This window comes from Paramisgurnus dabryanus, chromosome 5, assembly GCF_030506205.2.
Source record: "Paramisgurnus dabryanus chromosome 5, PD_genome_1.1, whole genome shotgun sequence".
NCBI lineage: Eukaryota > Metazoa > Chordata > Actinopteri > Cypriniformes > Cobitidae > Paramisgurnus > Paramisgurnus dabryanus.
In genome coordinates, this window is record NC_133341.1 from 11,839,209 (window position 1) to 11,859,303 (window position 20,095).

At 38.9% G+C, this 20,095-nt stretch overlaps 1 protein-coding gene across 2 annotated transcripts in view; it reads left to right on the forward strand.

Annotated features, from left to right (window-relative positions):
* The window catches only part of pdzd2 (PDZ domain containing 2), a 118,874-nt gene that overhangs the window by 89,327 nt on the left and 9,452 nt on the right, over nt 1-20,095 (forward strand). For both annotated transcript variants that reach the window (XM_065267272.2, XM_065267274.2), the window contains 12 exons: nt 792-940; nt 1,591-1,710; nt 1,965-2,079; nt 2,993-3,066; nt 3,348-3,564; nt 4,271-4,388; nt 7,622-7,754; nt 9,573-9,645; nt 10,612-10,715; nt 11,627-11,792; nt 12,178-13,052; nt 16,715-16,859. In XM_065267272.2, the coding sequence (XP_065123344.2) occupies nt 792-940; nt 1,591-1,710; nt 1,965-2,079; nt 2,993-3,066; nt 3,348-3,564; nt 4,271-4,388; nt 7,622-7,754; nt 9,573-9,645; nt 10,612-10,715; nt 11,627-11,792; nt 12,178-13,052; nt 16,715-16,859 (2,289 nt within the window). The remainder of the gene's footprint in view (nt 1-791; nt 941-1,590; nt 1,711-1,964; nt 2,080-2,992; nt 3,067-3,347; nt 3,565-4,270; nt 4,389-7,621; nt 7,755-9,572; nt 9,646-10,611; nt 10,716-11,626; nt 11,793-12,177; nt 13,053-16,714; nt 16,860-20,095) is intronic.

Consider the following 20,095-nt stretch of genomic DNA (forward strand, 5'->3'; position numbering starts at 1 on the left):
TGAAGAAGTATTTAAAAGTTAAGAGGGGATGGCTTGCGTTTTCCAACTTATTTTATTCACTTGCCGTTTTTTCCATCATTCAATTTGGTTGGGTGTTTAATAACAAATTTTTCTGTGATGTGACAAACTCAGAACACATTTAATATCTGACTTTACAGGGACGTTTACAAAATTGTCTTAAACGACATTAAGGCTGGGTCACACTAATCTAATCAGATTTTCAAAATGTAAAAGACCACAAACATGACGATAAAAAAATCGACAATTTAACCGTTTTGTTCTGTTAGTGTGTGGAGTGCCACTATGCAATCAATCATAAAAGCACACCACACACCAACAGATTCTTGCAAACAACCCAAGTCCCGATTGTGATCACAGGAAATCTCGCAAAACTGCCATGAAGAAATCGCAGTAATATCCATCTTACTTTGGACTTGCCTGCTGCACCATAACTGCGGGTGCTATGGATCTATCTTTCATCAGGATTTCTGACCGTAAATATTTAATTAAGAATATTTACGATTTGCAATCACAGCAGGCCCAAAATGTTTCCAACCAGATTCAATCATTCTTAACGCACCACAGGAAATCTGGATAGGACGATCGGTACAACCACCAACACAATTGCAACTTTACCTAATTTACCTAACCAAATTTGGCCTGATTATCTTGTAGTGTGCAGCAGCCTTTACTGAGCTGTGAGTTAGTTTAGACGATCCTCCTCTGTGAATATAAACGAATGAATTGTCTCCGTGTTTGAATTAACGTCTTGGTGATATCATTATGATCAGGTGGTGGGAGCCGTCTGGAGTCTGTTGGTGAAGATGATGAGCTAATCGTGGAAAACGGTGACACAGGTAGTGACGTGGCGGAAAAGCCAGCACGAGGAGGTCGCAAACACTCTCTTCCTCAGCAACTGGACACAGTTGGCATCCGACAGGTCACTGCAGCACTCTTTTTTATTTACACGAAAGTTACAAGACCATGGCTGTGTCCAAAATAGCCCCCGTTTTCTATTCTCTGCATTAGTCCACTAAAATACCCAACTTGAACGAGTAAATGTAAACGAGTGAGTGATTTCAGACACTAAGTGCATGACATGGGATGCACCTCATAGTAAATCGCTAGTAGTTAAATGTACATTGATTGTAAACTTGTTAATGCGGTTCCTTATGGAATTAAATAAGTGCACTTGATTATGTCCACTATGACTTTGTCTGTTCCCTCAAATAGTGCACTATACTGTATAAGGGTATAAAGGGCTATTTCAGACACAGCCCACATGTTCATTTTTGGCTTATTTTGTATTGAGCCATTATGCTCCCACACCTTCTTATTCTGTGTGTTGTAACTTACAAAGACTCCTACACCTCAGGCTTTGACTTGAGGCTGAAAGTTTTCTCTTGGCTGCATTAAGTTTGTCCAAAGCAAAATGAATGTGCTTGTGCTTTTGACAAACTGCAGTAGAAAATAATACTGTAGCAAACTCCTGTATGCATAAGGTGGCTGCTTTTTTTCTTACAGTTCAACAATAACACATATTTTATTATCTCAATGTTTATTCATAACCTCTTTCATCATCCTCTTCAGGAATATCAAATCGTGAAGAAATCGGCACGTTCCCTGAGCACCGTTCAAGTGGAATCTCCATGGCGACTGGCACAGCCATCCATAATCTCCAACATTGTTCTGATGAAAGGACAGGGCAAGGTGAGGGTGACCCTACACCCAGGACAATACGTGCTGTATTCCTTTTGAACATTTTTCAGATGTATACAATTTTAGACGTAACCTATATACATCATGAAAATGTGTATAATTAAGAGTGATTCACATTTTGCTGATTTTAATGTGAGATGTAGAGGTGAACAATGCACCTGCTATGCATCAACCATTTCATATAGACACATCTGTACTATTGTAAATGCAGGCTTACAGAACTGTCTGGCTTTAAATGTGTCTAGGGTCTGGGGTTCAGTATTGTCGGAGGGCAGGATTCAGCACGGGGGAGGATGGGTATATTCGTCAAGACCATTTTCCCCAGTGGAGCAGCTGCAGCTGATGGGAGGCTAAAAGAAGGTAGACAGACACTCTGGATCACTATACAATTGGTGATCATCCCAGTTGAACCCCTAATGAATCCAGATTGCATGAGCATAATTACTCTTAAAGGGACACTCCACTAATTTTCCAGCTCCCCTAGAGTTAAATATTTGATTTTTACAGTTTTGAAATCCATTCAGCTGATCACTGGGTCTGACGGTACCACTTTTAGCATAGCTTAGCATAATCCATTGAATCTGATTAGACCATTAGCATTGCTCTAAAAAAGAACCAAAGAGTTTCGATATTTTTCCTATTTAAAACTTGACTCTTCTGTAGTTACATTGTGTACTAAGACCGATGGAAAATTTAAAGTTGCGATTTTCTAGGCCGATATGGCTAGGAACTATACTCTCAGTCTGGCGTAATAATCAAGGACTTTGTCACTGTAACATGGCTGCAGGAGGCACAATGATATTACACAGCGCATGAAAATAGTCCCCTTAGTATCTTTCAATAGCAGGGGACTATTTTCAGGCACTGCGTGCGTAGTATCATTGCACCTCCTACAGCCATGTTACAGCAGCAAAGTCCTTGCTTTTAAGTCCGTAACTTTTAATTTTTCATCGGTCTTAGTACACGATGTAACTACAGAAGAGTCAAGTTTTAAATAGGAAAAATATCGAAACTCTTTGGTTATTGTTTAGCGCGATGCTAATGGTCTAATAAGTTTTAATGAATTATGCTAAGCTATGCTAAAAATGGTACCTCCAGACCTGAAGATCGTCTAAATTAATTCCAAAACTGTCAAAATCTAATGTTAACCTCAATGGGAGATGGAAAATGTGCATATTTTCAAAAAACGTGGAGTGTCCCTTTAAGTGTATTTTCACACTCTCTGTTTTTTTCATTGGTGAACTTTGCTCTGTTTTTCTACATTCAATTTCAGGTGATGAGATATTGGAGGTGAATGGAGAGTCCCTACAAGGCCTTACACACCAGCAGGCCATTCAGACCTTTAAGGTATAAACTGCTCAGTCATCCTTAGACACAACCGCAGTGATGCGTGAAAGCTCCGAAGAGAAATAATCCATCCCATGTCCTTGAATCGCTGCAACAGTTCGCAAAGTAAAGAGTTCCTAGAAAAGCAAAGCCTGTGGCATTGAATAAATTCTTTTTTCTTTGACACACCATCAAAGATGTTTACTTGAGTTACTGTGACGTAAACTTACATATGGTGCCAGATCTCGCCAGCACCTGGCTTCTTGTCCCATCAAATAGATGACGTTTTTTTACTGTTTTAGCAATTGAGGAAGGGAGTAGTAACCCTAACTGTACGGACCCGGCTGAGGAGCCCCAGTCTGACGCCCTGTCCCACGCCCACCTTGCTCAGCAGATCCAGCTCTCCAAATTCAAATGCTAGCGGTGGAACACCGGTCCCTTCTGGTTACGATGATGGAGATTCTCGAAAGGGGCCCGGTCCCAAAGATCGCATCATCATGGAAGTTACCTTAAACAAAGGTACAAATAATCTACAAACAAATGCACAATTTTTGGTTTTGAACCATGATTTTGAAACACCTCGGTACCATCATAGTAATATGGTAGTTCTTCTAAATCATATTTGCTTTTTGTAAAGTGTACTGATAATTTTTATTCTGCAAAGCCAAAATAATCCTGAAAAGAAAGCATATTCATTTTCCTTTCAGCTTTAAAGTTATTTCAACACTTCTTGATATTTGAAACTGACAAGTGCAAAGCATTTTTCATTCAGGAAATGTAATTTTTAGTAATTTTGAGAGCACAGACTTCACACCCTACATCAGAAAGAATGTGCGGTCACGGGCTCTTTATCCAAATAAACTCTCCTGCCAAAATGAAACTATTATTGTTGGATCTCTGCGCTAATAAATAGACCCTCCAATAGGCAAAACATTTTTGTGTTCTGTTAACCTATTTAGTTCAGGGACACTGCATATTTCTTTGACATGAATTACATGTATATAAATATGTCTTTTAAATCAAAGACATAAGGCTGGATTTCCTTTAGGGGCTTTTGGGTAACCTGACTTCAAATGTCTAAGACTTTCTCACCTGTTTTTCTTTTTTTTTTTAACTACCTGAAGTCTAAAAATACATTTACTTCTAAACTAGCATATTCTTACCAGAAATCTTGCTTGTAATAAAACTAAACCGTTTGGCAATGCCGTTGTTTTGTGTGCTTCAGAGCTAGGTGTGGGGCTGGGTATTGGTGCCTGCTGTTTAACACTGGAAAACAGTGCTCCTGGGATCTACATTCACAGCTTGGCGCCAGGATCCGTTGCCAAAATGGATGGCAGATTCAGGTAGATTTGTGGCCATATACCTCAACCTGCTCCGCATGTCTTACCTTATATATACAGTACTAGCTACTGTAAAAAACATTGATTCAGTTCTCGTTCAAGTATCAGTCTGTCAATGTTTAACAATAGTTAGTGGAAAATTAGCTTAAAGCAAATTGGCAGTGTTATTTTATGTATGTTTCTGAGAAAGCAAGAAATGAACTTCTTCATGCTCTCCTTCACGGCTCACGCGGTGAAATTGTCTTGGACTGTGTGTAGTACATCAGATCCCTGTGATCTATCAGCTTAAATTCTTCGCTTACAGTTAATTAAGGAAGGGAGAGGCTGGAAAAAGACCCCACTTGGGAAAACAATCACATAGATCTTTATTTTCTTTACTGAGTTTGCGGTGTGTCTGGACATATGTTTACATCAGAATGTGATGTGTTAAACATCCAATTAACCTGTCAGTTTAATCTGCGTATTGTTTATGATTTGCTGATGTATGCGTGTGTGTGGTATGTATGTATGTATACGCTCACTCTTATTAAGATGAAACACCTCGCAGACTGAAGGGAATGTGCAGTAAGAGCCAAAAGCCCATGAATGGGGTCTTTATGTCAAAAGACAGACTTGAGGTTCAGAATGTTGGATCGAGTTGTAATAGTGGATGCAGCTGTCTGAAGTGAAAGATAAGGCTTTAATGCATTACATCTTTTTTTTTAAATACACTTTGATCCCATATTTCAACAGTAATCTTTATTGTCATATAGTTTATGCTGGCTCATTTTCAGGACACAGATATGTTGTGTAAATTTTGGCTTTGTATAAACCTAACAAACCTTTTAGATCATTATTATAACAACCTAATGTAGCCACTGTTCAGTCCAAACATGGCGAGACAGCGTTTATCTAATATGCCACCAGTTTTATGCCATCAGAAGATAGCAGATGTGCTGTAATAGTGCTGTACTAGCATTTTTTATTTCTGTATATGTTCATGTTTTATAATTACTTTATATAAATTCTATTCTTTTTATTTGGTGTTCCTATGAACTCTTATTAGGCTATTAACTTTAATTGTCTTTTATAGACTGAGCGTTCACACCAAATGCGAATGAAGCGAATAAATCGCGCTATTAACGCATAGTTGGACTCTTGAACATTTCGGTGTGAAGTTCAAAAGCGAATACGCTCAATTTGCCGGCTTTAGCTAGCTTGTAGTCTGAATAATTGTTGAGTAATTGTTGTTTCATTTTTCTGCCTCAGCTTGATACGTCGTATTTACGTCACTATTAGAGCAAGCTCCTGATTGGTCAACATGGCAAAGTTCAGATTTTTCAACTTGTCCGTTCACACGTTAATCACACGTTACACGCAAGCGTGCCGCACAACCCCTGAAAAGTGAAGCCAAAACGTCTCGATCGCCCCCCAGTGACTGGTCCCAGTATAGACCTTTTGCGAGTCGACGTCACAGTTACGTCACGCGCGCATGTGGTGGCAGAAAAACAGTGGAAATGAATGAGACACGAGTGAAACGAACAATATAACTCACTAGAAAATGTTTTGTTGTGCTGTTGAGTGTCAGAATAGGAATGCCAAAATAGATGACCTTCATTTTTATAGAATATCGTCGTCGAAGACACCATTTGAACTTTCTGCCACCAGTTGGGCTCCGCCCACAAAAAACGTCATCTCTGTTCGCAAACACGCAAAAGGTCTATAGGTCATAAACCCCGCCTCCCCATGTTATTCAATGGGACTTGAGACCAACTAAAAAAATTAATTACACTTCAATTATCTTTTTTCCGAAGCTGGTTTCTGTCATTTACTGTAGTTTTTATCACGCTGATGAAATCATCCTCAGGATGTCTATCACATCTTTGCATTGACTTTACATGTAAATCACTTGCATTTAGCGCTCCATTCGCATCTGGTGTGAACGCACCTTTAAGCTATGGGATAAATATTCCAATAAATTTAATGGGCCCTATTTTAACGATCTGAAACGCAAGTACGAAGCGCAAAGCGCAAGTGAGTTTGTGGGCGGATCTTGGCCGCTGTTGCTATTTTCCCGGTGTGAGAAATAACTGTTGCGCCGGGCGCAAATCAATAAGGGGTTGGTCTGAAGTAGGTTCATTATTCATAGGTGTGGTTTGGGTGTAACGTCAAATAAACCAATCAGAACGCTATCCAACATTCCCTTTAAACGCAAGGGCGCAAGTTCCATGGCGGGTTGCTATTATTATGACGGATTTACCAGGCGTACGCCAGGAGCGGTTCACAGCCGAGGAGACCCACATTCTTGTAAGAGCAGTCAAAGACAGAGAAGTTGTTTTGTATGGGGATAGGAGAAACCCGCCCAAATCAGCGTCGGTCAAACAGGCGTGAGAGGAAATAGCCACAGTCTCATCAGCTGGCATCCCCATCGTTGCGCCAAGCGCTACAATGATGTCAGGAGACGGGGAATCCCAAGCTTGCCAGCATAAATCGGGCACGCCGTGTAACGGGAGGTGGATCTGCCTCTACACAGACGCCAGCAGAGGACATCGCTGCGTCCACCCTCACCGCTAAATGGGTTTGGGGGCTTTGAAATCGGACCCAAGAAACGCAAGCAAGGTCCAACCCCAAAGTACTCTTTCAAATCAAATTCATATACATTAAGGTTTCTTATGAAAACATTTAAATTATTATTTACATAAAATAAACGTAATACAGCCACACAACAAACTATTTTAATCGTTATTTGCATGAGAATTTTTTAACGCAGCCACACAATAAATAAAAACTATCACCACAATGCTCACCACTATGATTCCCCTTATCTCGTGTATTAATATTTTTTAGTGTAACAATTTATGATTTGCAAAAATAACTGTTGCATCTGTGTAGATTAGATAAGCAAATGTGTGCGCGTTGTGCACGCTATACATTATGGTCAAGCATGCGCCTTTAAAATAGCATAATGAACAACAAAATACGAATGATACATGCGTCACTGACAAAGTCAATTGCGCTGGGTGCAAGATAGGGCCCAATAAGTGTAAATGGAAAATAATTAAATCACATTTAACATTGTAGTGCACAAAACTGGAACATGAATGCTTTTGCTTTTTTGCTTTATTATGCCTATTTAAAGCATTTTGAATATCATTGTGCCTAACATACTATATAAAATAACTTTATTTTAAAGGGTCTCACATAATGTTGAGTTTTTATCAAATTCTAGATTATAAATGTTTGTATGTTTATATCAGTCGAGGTGACCAGCTCCTGGAGGTGGATTCTGTGAGTCTGAGACATGCAGCTTTAAGTGAAGCCTACGCTATACTGAGCGAATGTGGACCCGGGCCAGTCAGCCTCATCATTAGCCGACATCCCAACCCCAAAGTAAGAGCCGGCCTAAAAACATATATGCATATAGAGGTGCACTTTTATCTAGGGTGACCATAAGTGCCATTCTTCCCGGACGCATCCCATCCAGGATTTCGGTGCGTCTTCCGGAAGTCGTATTTGTTGACCGCATACGCCATTCAGTTAAAAACATAAGATATACAATCGTAGTTTCATACTTACCTTAAAATGTAACGGTTGCTTTTCTGTAATAATAATAATAATTCTCTATGACATATGCGGTCGACAAATACGACTTACGGAAGACGAACACAAAATCCTGGACTGGATGCGTCCGGGAAGAATGGTACGTATGGTCACCCTACTTTTATCTCTTTGATCTCCCATTATAGGTCTTGTAGAAGTTGCATACCTACTGTCATATCATTAACAGTGTGCTGTAGTTAACAGTTTAGTTTATAAATAAATAAACCCCAGACATCTGTGTGGTGATTTGGTCACACACTGTGAATCACAGGGGCCTTTGTCAGATTGGTGCAAGTGGAAATCAAAAGCATCATCCACCTGCTAAAACATGAATAATTTAAGCTTGCCAAAAAGTAAAAACCATTCCTCGTGCTAACATGACTTGCTTTTCCTCAATTAATTAAATCAAGATGTTGATAAATGTGGGCCAGAGTGGGGTACGGTGAAAGGTTTTAGCGGTAGAAAAAGTTGACTAGTGCTAATTTAGCATGAGAGAGAAGTTAAAGGGCTAGCTACAGTAAACACTTAGCATTTGAGACAAGGTCAGAACTGTGAAACTGTGTTTAAAGAGGTCATTTATTGAAGTTTGCTAGTTTGGCAAGTTTGTCTGCATGCATGCATCCTGTTTTTTTTAAGACAATAGTGTTTATAAGGAAGTTGTTCCCATACAGGTGTGAGTGGCGTGAGGTGTATGTTTTGTTATACCCAAGATGTAATGTGTTTCTTTTATGTTTAGGAAACTACGTTATTTGACCTTTGATCAGTTGTATATTGAATTTAAAACGACTATTGCACTGAAGTCAACAATAAAAGCATGGAAATAGATCTTGCAAAACCTGAACTCATCTCAAGTCAGTCAGGCAGGCTTTTCTACCAGAGCTGTATAGACAAGAAATTTTAATTGTTGTATGTGTTCAATTTATCATGTGTCGTATGTCATGTAGAGTCAAGTTGTTTTGATACAAAGTCAAACCCAGTAATGCCTTGTATTACTGTAATATAGTATTTTAATGTATAATGCCTGAAACAGAATAATAATAATTAACAGAATAATTTGAAATAATAGTTTAATATCTAAAATCACAATAACTTCACTTTATTCTATTGAAAGCATTGTCACTGACTTTAAATTGACATCAAACCTGGCATAAACATGACTAGAAATGTATTAGAAGTGCATTATTTTCAAATAAATGCATACAGTAGCACTGTGAACGGAGTAAATGGTAAATGGACTGCATTTATATAGCGCTTTTAACAGACCTATGGCCATCCAAAGCACTTTACAATTAGCCACACATTCACCCATTCACTCCCACATTCATACACCGACGGCGGTGTCAGCCATGCAAGGCGCCAGCCAGCTCGTCGGGAGCAGCTGGGGTTAGGTGTCTTTCTCAAGGACACCTCGACACTTGGTACGGAGTCTATTCTCCTTAATTCACAGTGCCACCTGGTGGTCAGTAATAGTCATTGTCATTATTTATTATTTTATCTATTTAAGGCTTTGTGTTAATAATAACACAGCACACATTATTTTATAGTAAAATCAGATCAAGATAAACTTGTATGTATGTATGTGTTCCTCATGGTCTCTCTTATTGTCAGGTGTCTGAACAAGAGATGGATGAAGTGATTGCTCGCTCAATGCACAGAGAGAGTCATTCTTCTCACACATTAGGTAAAGTGTCTGTTTTGTCTGAGGCTTCTTAAGGCTTAAATGTTTTTTAATGTTAGTTAGCACAGAGAAAGTTAGTATACAGTGTTTGTAGTATTGCATTAGCAGAGCATAAGGTCCAAGGACCACACACATCGATATAAAATGTACAGTTTGAATGCACTGTAAGTCACTTTTAATTAAAAGCATCTGCCAAATGCTGAAATGTAACTGTAGAATATAAAATAACTTTATAAATTCTGAAAAGCAGTTAAGTTTAAGGGGTGGTATCCTGGACTGGGATTACCTTAAAGGAAACACCACCGGTTTTCCATATTTTACTATGTTCTTACCTCAACATAGAGGAATTAATACATACCGTCAATGTGCGAGCATTTAGGAGTGTTTGGTGGCTTCTAAATTCATCCCTGTTTGGATCCTAAGGAATGAATGGGGCTAGGCTAAATGCTGACACATTCACAACGCTCTGTACAAAGATTACATGCACGCATTGAAAAAAGATAAGGATGTATAAATTTGTCTATTTTGAAGTAATAATATAGTAAAATATTGAAAAAACGGTGGTGTTTTACTTTAAGCCAGGACTAGGCCTTAGTTTAATTAGGAAACATAACTAGTTTTAACAAACATGCCTTACTAAAATCATTACCTGTGTGCATTTTGAGGCAAAACAAAGGGCGCTGATGTATTTTAAGATATTTCAGTGCAAGTTGTTTTCAGTTTGGACAACTCTTACATTGATTTTAGTCTAGGACTAGTCTAATACCTATCTGGGAAACCCCACAGTATTTATTACAAGAAAAGTTAAAATTAAATTAAAACTCATTATTTCATTTATCCTTTGTGATATTGCATTTTGATTGGGCTGTGTTCTGTTTATTGAATATCAAAAGGAAATACAGCACAGTTTATTGAGAGTCTGTTTGTATGGTTTTCTGACTGTTAAGATTTCTTTGTTCTCTTGCACAGGCCTTCCATCTAAGAGTTCATCACCTACTGTTAAATCCAGGCAGGGTGAAGGAAACCCAGCGCTCAGCTGGACCATGAAGAGATTCCTAGAGCCAGCCAGCAGGGTAAATTGAAAGATTTACACTGCATCCGAAACCACCTACTTCCATACTATATAGTAGATATAGTAGGCAAAAAGCAGGAGGCGAGGCCAGTAGTATATTCGAAAAGTACCCCCTACTTCCGGCAAGATCCCAAAGTGTTCATTCGATGGTTTTAGCTGGTCTCCCAGCTTGGTTTTAGTTGGTATTGCTGGTGTAGCAAGCTGGTCTAGCTGTGTTTGGTCAGTTTTTAAGCTGGTCTAGCTGGACTTAGCTGGTCAGGCTGAAAGACCAGCTGACCCACCAGCTTGAAAAGCTTTGCCAGGCTGGGAGGACCAGCTTAGACCAGCTACTGCCAACTTAAACCAGCTAAAACCAGCTAACAGCTTATGCTGGTCTTTGCTGGATTTGTCAGTAGGGCCGTAAGCCTTTGGGAGAGGAGTTATCCAACGAAGAAGAAGAAGGAGAGGCGCTGCTTTATTAAAAAAATGTCAGAAAGCGGTAACGCAGCTCTAATCAAATGCAAATACATATACTGTATTAAACAGCTGTCACCTTGTGGTTATACCATGCTTGTTTAATGTCATTCTATTTAACGACTAACTTATTGTAATGATGACGGATGTCAGGTGATGTAAAGCATGGCGGATTAAGTACATCCAAATTCATTTATACTATCCATATTCATACTATAGTATATACTTTATCTAGTACCTACTGTCACAGCATGTGATTTTGGACGCATATCTTGTCAGAAATAATTTATTGATAATAAGAAAAAAATATTTTTATTTAAACTTTCCTAATTTGATTGCAATTTAGGTACGTGCAAACTATTGAATGTTGTTGTTCTTCAGAAGACGATTTTTATATTGCAAATGAACTATTAACACTCAATTGCTGATCTGACTCTCTGTCTTTATCTGGCCCTGCAGCAAGGCTCATTGAGTTCAGAGGCAGAGCTCTCTCAGTATTTCTCAGGACCCAGTCAGTCTTCTTTCTCTGAGACTATGGCCATGGGATCCAGTGATGACGACATGTTGCACAGCAGCAGAAGCTGTAATACCTCCATTGAGGAAGCCGTTGCACCTCAGCCACATGGTAACACTTTGCCGTGTTAACTTTTGCTATGTATATGTTACCCTGTCTGTCTCATCTATACCCAGCAAGCAAAAACAGAGACAGTGAAATGAAGGCTAACTATAGACCCAATATAGTCCGGCTAAAAGTAACCCACTTCTACCCTAAATAACCTTGAATTTGGTTACACACCATTTTTGCCAAAATAACTATAACTAGAAGTACTATATTCCATCATATAATCAAAGTCAACAGGTGTTGATTTCACATTTATATCAATCTTTGCATTACCTTACTCAGTCAATATTAAAGATATAGCTGGGTTTTCAACAGACTGGGTCACATGTGTGTGTTCGACTTGATTTCCTATAATCACTAACATGTGCTTGCACTTGTATCATTATAGTTTGTCGGGATAGTTCCTATAGAGGTTCAGACAGTAGTCCCACAACACCAGACTGCTGTAAGGCCCCTGCTGGAACTGGTCGTGCAGTAGACCCACCCCATCAGGCCAGCGTGGGAAGCAGCCCCAGTTCTGTACGCAGCCCCCTTCTCCGCCAGCGCCGGGTCATCTGCTATGAAGATGAAGCCAGTGATGACGAGACTGGCCTTGAAGAGGACTCTGGTCCTTTTTGTCGTCTTCTCCATGGTGTCTCGCAGACTGCCCACCACCACCACCAGGAAGAAGACTCGGGTATTGTAATAGCCACTTCATCTCTTGAAGTTGATGACGAAAGCCAGGACAGCAGCGAAGGCCACAGACAAATCGGCAGCGAGCCGGCCACTCCGCTCTATGGCAGCTCGCTAGAATCCGAGGAAGGATCTACTGGACCACATGGTGCTGAATCTCCCTTCATGCCCATTCGCAATATGGAGCACAACAGTGGGACGCCTGGAGGAACCAACTTGGGTGTGAAAAAAGAGCCCCATCGAGAGGCACAGGAGTTCAAACGCTCACCAAAGCTGGAGCACAAAGCCGTAACCCGCGTGAAGAGCATGATGAGCATTGAGTGCCCCAACCCTCCTCAAAGGGTCAAGGGTGAAGAACCACCCTTAGTCCCGACAACCACCACACAGGGTACGCAAAACAGCACGCGTCCGCCCTGCAGACTGCTACACTGCAAGAAGGGGGAATCCAGTGACCTTGCTGGGGTCTGTACCATTGAGACTATAGTGCTTCAGCGTAGGGAACAGGAGTCTTTCGGTCTGGATTTGGAGATTAAGTCTTCTCCGCTTAAGGTGCTGATCACCGGGCTGAGACCAGGAGGTGTTGCAGAAAGGGTACGTTGAAAATCATGTCATGCTTTCATTGATTTTCGTGCTTTTTAATATTCAGGACAGGAGCTATCCAACATCTGGCATTTACGTGCATTCCATTACTTGGGTCATGTAAAAAAAACATTTTCCTCAAATCTTTTAAGTAAAAAATTCTTTAATTGTTTATTTTCCCCTTATGTCAATCTAAACCCATAGGCTGTTGTTTTTTCCTATGGAAATCAAAACTAGACATTTTTGAAGAAACGTTATGCAGCTCATGTCTTACAAGGAGCATTAACTCTTTCCCCAACAGCATTTTTTCAAAACGTTGCCAGCATTTTTTATGATTTTCACAAAAGTTCTATAAAATGTTCCTCTTTAAATATATATAAAAAACTGGATTTTAAAAGAAAGAACAGACCCCCTGCTTTAAAAAAAAGTTAATCCTATCTGTTCTCTTTTTTATCACCTCTCAAATATGGGTAGGTTTCTACAAAAAAATGCAATTATCTCAGCTTTTTTAAAATTTAGTAAAGGACATTTGTTAGAGATCATATTCAGAATGAAGATCAAAACAAACACATGCTGTGGTGTTTTATAAGGTGGGTAAGAGCTCCACCTTGAGCATAATATTGGAAATATGGATTGCCATAAAAACTTGACTTTGGCAGGGAAACGTTTTCTCTTAAAAAAATATTCCATTTTCTTAAAAGAAAAATCCAGAAAATTTACTCATCACCATGTCATCCAAAATGTTGATGTCTTTCTTTGTTCAGTCGAGAAGAAATTATGTTTTTTGAGGAAAACATTCCAGGATTTTTCTCATTTTAATGGACTTTAATAGAGCCCAACACTTAACACTTAACTCAACACTTAACAGTTTTTTTCAACTGAGTTTCAAAGGACTCTAAATGATCCCAAACGAGGCATAAGGGTCTTATCTAGCAAAACAATTGTCATTTTTGACAATAAAATTAACAAAGATACACTTTTAAACCACAACTTCTCGTTTAAATCCGGTCGTGATGCGCCAACGTGACCCCACGCAATACGTCATGACGTAAAGAGGTCACAGAGGACGAACGCAAAACTCCGCCCCAGTGTTTACAAGTGTTGAGAACGAGGACCGTTCCTACGTTGTTGTATGTCAACTGATACTAATTAATGTCTTTGTGTCAGTTTATTGTTTACAATGGTCCGCAAATGTGCGTTTTATATATGTAACACGTGACCTCCCTACGTCACTACGCATTTACGTTAGGTCGCGCTGGACCGGATTTAGACGAGAAGTTGTGGTTTAAAAGTGTAAATTTGTTATTTTTATTGTCAAAAATGACAATCGTTTTGCTAGATAAGACCCTTATGCCTCGTTTGGGATCGTTTATAGTCTTTTGAAACTTTTTTTAATTTTTTAAAATTTTCAATGGCATGGAAAAACGTAATAGTTATAGGGGCCTTTCTGCAAAATTAACTTACAGGTAGTGTGTACATTTTTGAAAAACGCTAACTTTAGCCTACTAGCACTGAAATCCCAATCCCACCCTCCATTCAAATTGCCATCCAAAGCCAAGTCTTATCCAAAAATCATGAACACGCACAGACCAGAAGCCCATTCATGCAGTGTTGCCAACTTGGTGACTTTGTCGCTAGATTTAGCGACTTTTCAGACCCCTTTAGCAACTTATTTTCAAAAAAGCGACTAGTGACAAATCTAGCGACATTTTTTGGCGTTGTTGGAGACTTTTGGAGACTTTTGCTGCGTCCGAAACTCCCTACTACATACTATATAGTACGCGAAAAGCAGTAGGCGAGGCGAGTAGTATGTCCGAAAACATAGTATTCGAAAAACAGTATGCGAAAAGTACCCGGATGACCTACTACTTCCGGTTAGATTTTACAGTGTGCATACGATGGACGCTTCACTATCCCATGATGCCCCGGACGAGGAGTTATCCAACGAAGAAGAAGAAGCACGCGGCTGTTTTCGCGCTGAAATGACGTGACGTGATGACGACGTATGTCACGTGATGTAGCAACATGGCGGAATGTAGTACGTCCGAATCTCATTCATACTACCCGGATTCATACTATACAGTACCTACTGTTTTAACGCCAAGTAAGTAGGTACTTCATCTAATTCAGTACCTACTATACAGTATGCGGTTTCGGACGCAGCCCTTGACTTGCAGGCACGCCTTATCATTCACTATTCTCCACGAGCAGCTACCACTGCTTCCTGCTCCACCCCCGTCCCAAAGTACTCACAGGTGGCCTAGGCCCGGTTGCATAAAGCACCTTCTTAAGTTTTTTCTGTTGTGTCTCCATGGCAACAATAGTATTTTATAACAACAAACCTGGGTCGCTGTCGTGAAACATTAAAGATTACCCTTACCTAAGAGAACCATTTAAGAGATTATATGCAACACCCTTAAATTATTCTCTTACAGTAGGTTAAGGGAATTTATCCCTTAAGTGTCATTCTTTATGTAACCGGGTCCTAGTCCTCACAGCAGAGCAGAGTCTCTCCCAGCTGCAGTCAGGGCAGGAGATGTTGTTCATCTCTCCGCGTCCAGACGGCATAATCGTGCATGCGGGAAGCCGGAGCTGCCTGGTCCTGCGATGGCTTAAATTTATGGTGGGATGTAAATAAATGGCCTTTTAATAAAATAAATCACTGTACAAAAATAAATGTATTTGAGTGAGCTGAGCTGCAGCACATTCAGAACAGACAAAGTGTACGGAGCTGACGAGTTAATGAGCTATGTACCTAAACAACGTTTTTTCATTATTTATCAGCATATTCTCATATGTTTTAAAACTGGACTATTTGGACATATAAATGTGAACATATTTCGTTTTATGAGAACAGAAGCAGATAAACGAACGAGAAAACATTTTTATGCATTAATGTGTATTAAAATTAAATTTGTGACCGTTCATAGAGAAAGAGAAATGTGAAAAGCCAATGTAGTAAGAATGCAAATACGACGTGATGACGTCACTGTTATGCTAATAACGCAATGACGTAATCTAGCGACATCTAGCGACTTTCCAAGCAAGCTTTAGCTACTTTCCATTGAAAATATTTGGCAACACTGCACTCATGTCTTATTGACCAGTGAGAAAACTTTGCAGCTCAAAGTGAATACCATTACCAAAATAACAAGCATAAACAACTTTTTAACGTTTTAAATCGGAATTAGATACAGCATGTTTTTGGTTGTGTAGACGTAGTAGTTTGTTTGTATTTTTAAAACATAAATATCGATACGCTAATCGTAAAGGAACACAAACTACATAAGCAACTGCCTTTAAGTGAACTTAAAGTAGTCCAGATGAAGTGTGTTATATTCTAAAGAAAGCTATAGGTTTAAACTAACATATTAAGGGGTCCTATTATTCTTTATCATACTATTACTCAGTTAATAAAAAAAAATGACACAAACCCATCGTATAAACTCAGCAAACTTAACACATAGTGGCGTAGTAAACAGTGGTTTATTTTAAATGATTTGGCATTTAACAGTTCTGCTTTTACACAGAAAAAAATGCATTTGGGCTTGTTGGGTAATACTAATAGGAAGCCATCCAAAATAGACACAGCTGGTGGGGTTTGAGGAAAATGAGGATCTCTAAAATAAATGTGAGGTATATGTCTCACAGTTTATCTCCATTTTATTCATCAGGAAGCCTCAGGGAAGATGAGTGTCGGTGACGAGATTGTTACAATTGGTGACATCCCTGTGTGTACATCAACCTATCAGGAGATCTGTGACCTCATGCGTAACCTGCCAATCACACTTACTTTAGAAATTAAGAAGCCAGTCTCAGGTGAGTTTCAGTCAGCATTTTTATCATGTCCGCTCATGTTGATCCATTTAATCATAACTTTCTAATCTCAAAACCCCATTTTGTCCAATCCAATTATGAATGATCTGTACAATGCAGTAGAAAACTGTACAGTACTCTGTTTTTTTCCCTATGTTATTCATATGCAGTGCAAATCATAAACAATATTTCATAACAATATGAAATTGCTGAAACTGCTGTGATTAAGATTTGTAGTCAACTCTGTGTTTTGCATAGTTGCTGTAGATGGTTGCATCCACATCCCCCCCTTCCGGCAGACTGTGGTGCTCTGTCAGATTCAGTATGCACAAGCCATTGCCTAATTATATAAAAACAGCATATAACAGGCGGTTCTTGTTTATCCATCACAAGACACTGTTAGCACACGCATAGTTGCCAATGCAATAAAGAGATCAGTCTGTCTTTCCCCATGCTGCCTTAAAGAGATAGGAATACTACAGGCTTCCCCTTTCTGGCAGTACCCTACACCAGCTCAAAGGGAACTGCAGGCTGCTGGCTATTTGTCAATGGTGACTATTGATTATTTTACTACCGTAGCCAACGTAGATGACTAGAGTAACAGCTCTAACCCTTTTAGTTGTCTTTAGTCAATGTAGTATGTAGATTATTTGGCAATATTGCTCTGACTATTGTTTTGCTACCAACATGCATTGTAAGTTATTAGTACATAAAATTTCCATTTAGTCCACTGTACCAATTCATACAAGTTTTAACTTGTTTTTTAAAAACGTATCTATGATTTTGGCATGTAGAGCAATAGCCTTAGCAAACATCTGTTCAACAAACCTTAGTCAGTGTGGAAGCCATACTTGATCATATTCAAATGAAAATACATGTAAATTGAACATCCATTTATACTGAGTGGGTTGTACTGTTTAAAGGTCATACTATTGGTACCTGTATTATTTTCCCAATTTCTGGAAAGACATATTTTTGATGCTCCACAACAGTACCTTCCACTGAAATCTCTCACAAAAGCATTTTCGTTTACATAAAATCAACTTTGGCACCTACCCTGATTAAGGTCCATAATATTTTTAAGTCCCCCTGTGGTCAAAATCAAGTTTTCAATTCAAGTTTTTACTGCTTTAAGACAAAGCATGTGCAAATTCATCATTCAACACCATTGCTGAATATTTTCTTTATCAAATTTTCTCTATTAAAATCTTATTTTGATTGCATTTTGTTTGACATTGCCTCGGTTTCCTACATCACAGACGTGCAACCATTCACGTCAAAACAGTTGAAAGAGTGAATTAGGCAGTCCGAGCCATAGAAATGTATGCCGCATAGACTTAGCAATGAAACAACTCCAGCGCTGCTGCTTCAGCTCTACCCAGGGGTAGACAACTTCACAGTTTTCGGACCCCGTAGATGAGTGAGGCATGGAGCGGGAACCCCCTGATACTAAATGTGTAAAACATAGATATTTAAGGATTAGGCACAATGCAAAGCGAAGTAAATTACAACTATTTACCAATCAGAATCAAGGAATGGAACTAACTGTTAGAGATATAGAAACAACCATATTGTCACACAGCCAAACTATGTTAAGACAGTACATTAGCACTATTATCCATGCTGTTGTTATACATGGATATTTTTCTGTTAAAATGTTTTTTGTTAAAGTTTTTAAAAATCGAATGTGAATCTGCATACATATATATCTATGGTCAGAGCTGCTGCGATTGATTGGAAGAAGGTACTAATTCAAATATTAATTTCTATTGTCCCAGCTGTGCAATTGAGTAGAGGCGGTGACTCATTCACATTTTTATACGCGTATACCAGTGATGTGCGGGTCAAGGTATAAACAACCTGCACCCGACCGACGTTTTCAGCTAATCCGCCCGCAATTCGGACCGCAAAAAAAATAAATAATATTGTACCCGACCCGCTTTGTGGCCCGCATTTTTTAAAAGTAGTAATTATTTAAAATACTTAAAGCAACACTATGTAGTTTTTCAACCTTTAAATAATGTCTCTAAAATTATTTCAGTGATAAAACAACTCTTAACTGGACAAATTCTACTGCTAGTGCAACCTGAGCAGCCTCCTAGCTGCTACAAGTACACTCTGAAAGTCGAGGTGGAGGGTAGAGCACACAGCTCCACCCCTCCCCCTGCCTGCAAAAGAGTGTCTGATACCAGGCACTGTTGCACTTTTCAACCACATGGGGGAGCCGTAAGTCAATTTTACATGGAAACTACATAGTGTTGCTTTAATTGCCATCTTTTTTTCAAACGACCCGATCGACCGTGATCCGAACATCATTAAAAATATTTTTGGATGACTCAAAACCGTGGGTGTCGCAGACACCTGCTCATTTTGGATCAACCCGTGCAACACTGGCATATACTAAATGAGGCAAGAGTTACATTCGATTTTAAGGCATGAAGAAATTACCGTATTGACTCCAACACTGAAAAAAATGATTCATTGAATTTAATACATTTTTTAAGGTAAGCGGTTGTAATCAATTTATTTAAGCTTCATTTAAACAAAAAAGATTAGTAACGTAAAATAAAATATAAAACTTTTTTTTGTTGTTTAAATGTAGCTTAAATAAATTGATTGCAACCACTTACCTTAAAAATTTTTATTAAATTCAAAGAATATTTTTTTTCAGTGAATATAGGACACCTTTTTTCATGGAAAAGTCTCTCAATAAACCTTATCGTCTTATATTCGAGCTCTAACTATCTAACTAAGCATTTTTCAAAAGGTACACTTTTTTTCTTATAATTAGGGTCGACTTAAATTCAGGACAAAATATGGTATTATGACAAGAAAAAACTTTTACATGTGCTGCTTTGAAGCCTCAATATTAGTTTTAAGGACTACAGTGGGACTTTAGTATTTGTTTTGTCTGCCTGTGTTGGTCTACACACCTTCCTGTCTCTTCTTGTCTATACATAATTGCCGGCGATACATTGCATATCCATCATATAAAATAAGCATATGCTGATATACATTTTTATAACCATAAGTTTTTATCAGCTATGTGTATTGATTTTCTTGAATAGGCTATTTTAATATCTACTTATTCTATGTGGTTTTGAAAAGCCAATACTAAAGAAAAATGTGGGTTGCATATTGTAGGTTTGTCTGTGCAATTGAATTGTAATTTCAGAGGCCTCTGCTTCAGGTATCTTTGAAAGTATGAGCTGCCTCCTGAATGCCTGTATTACATTTTC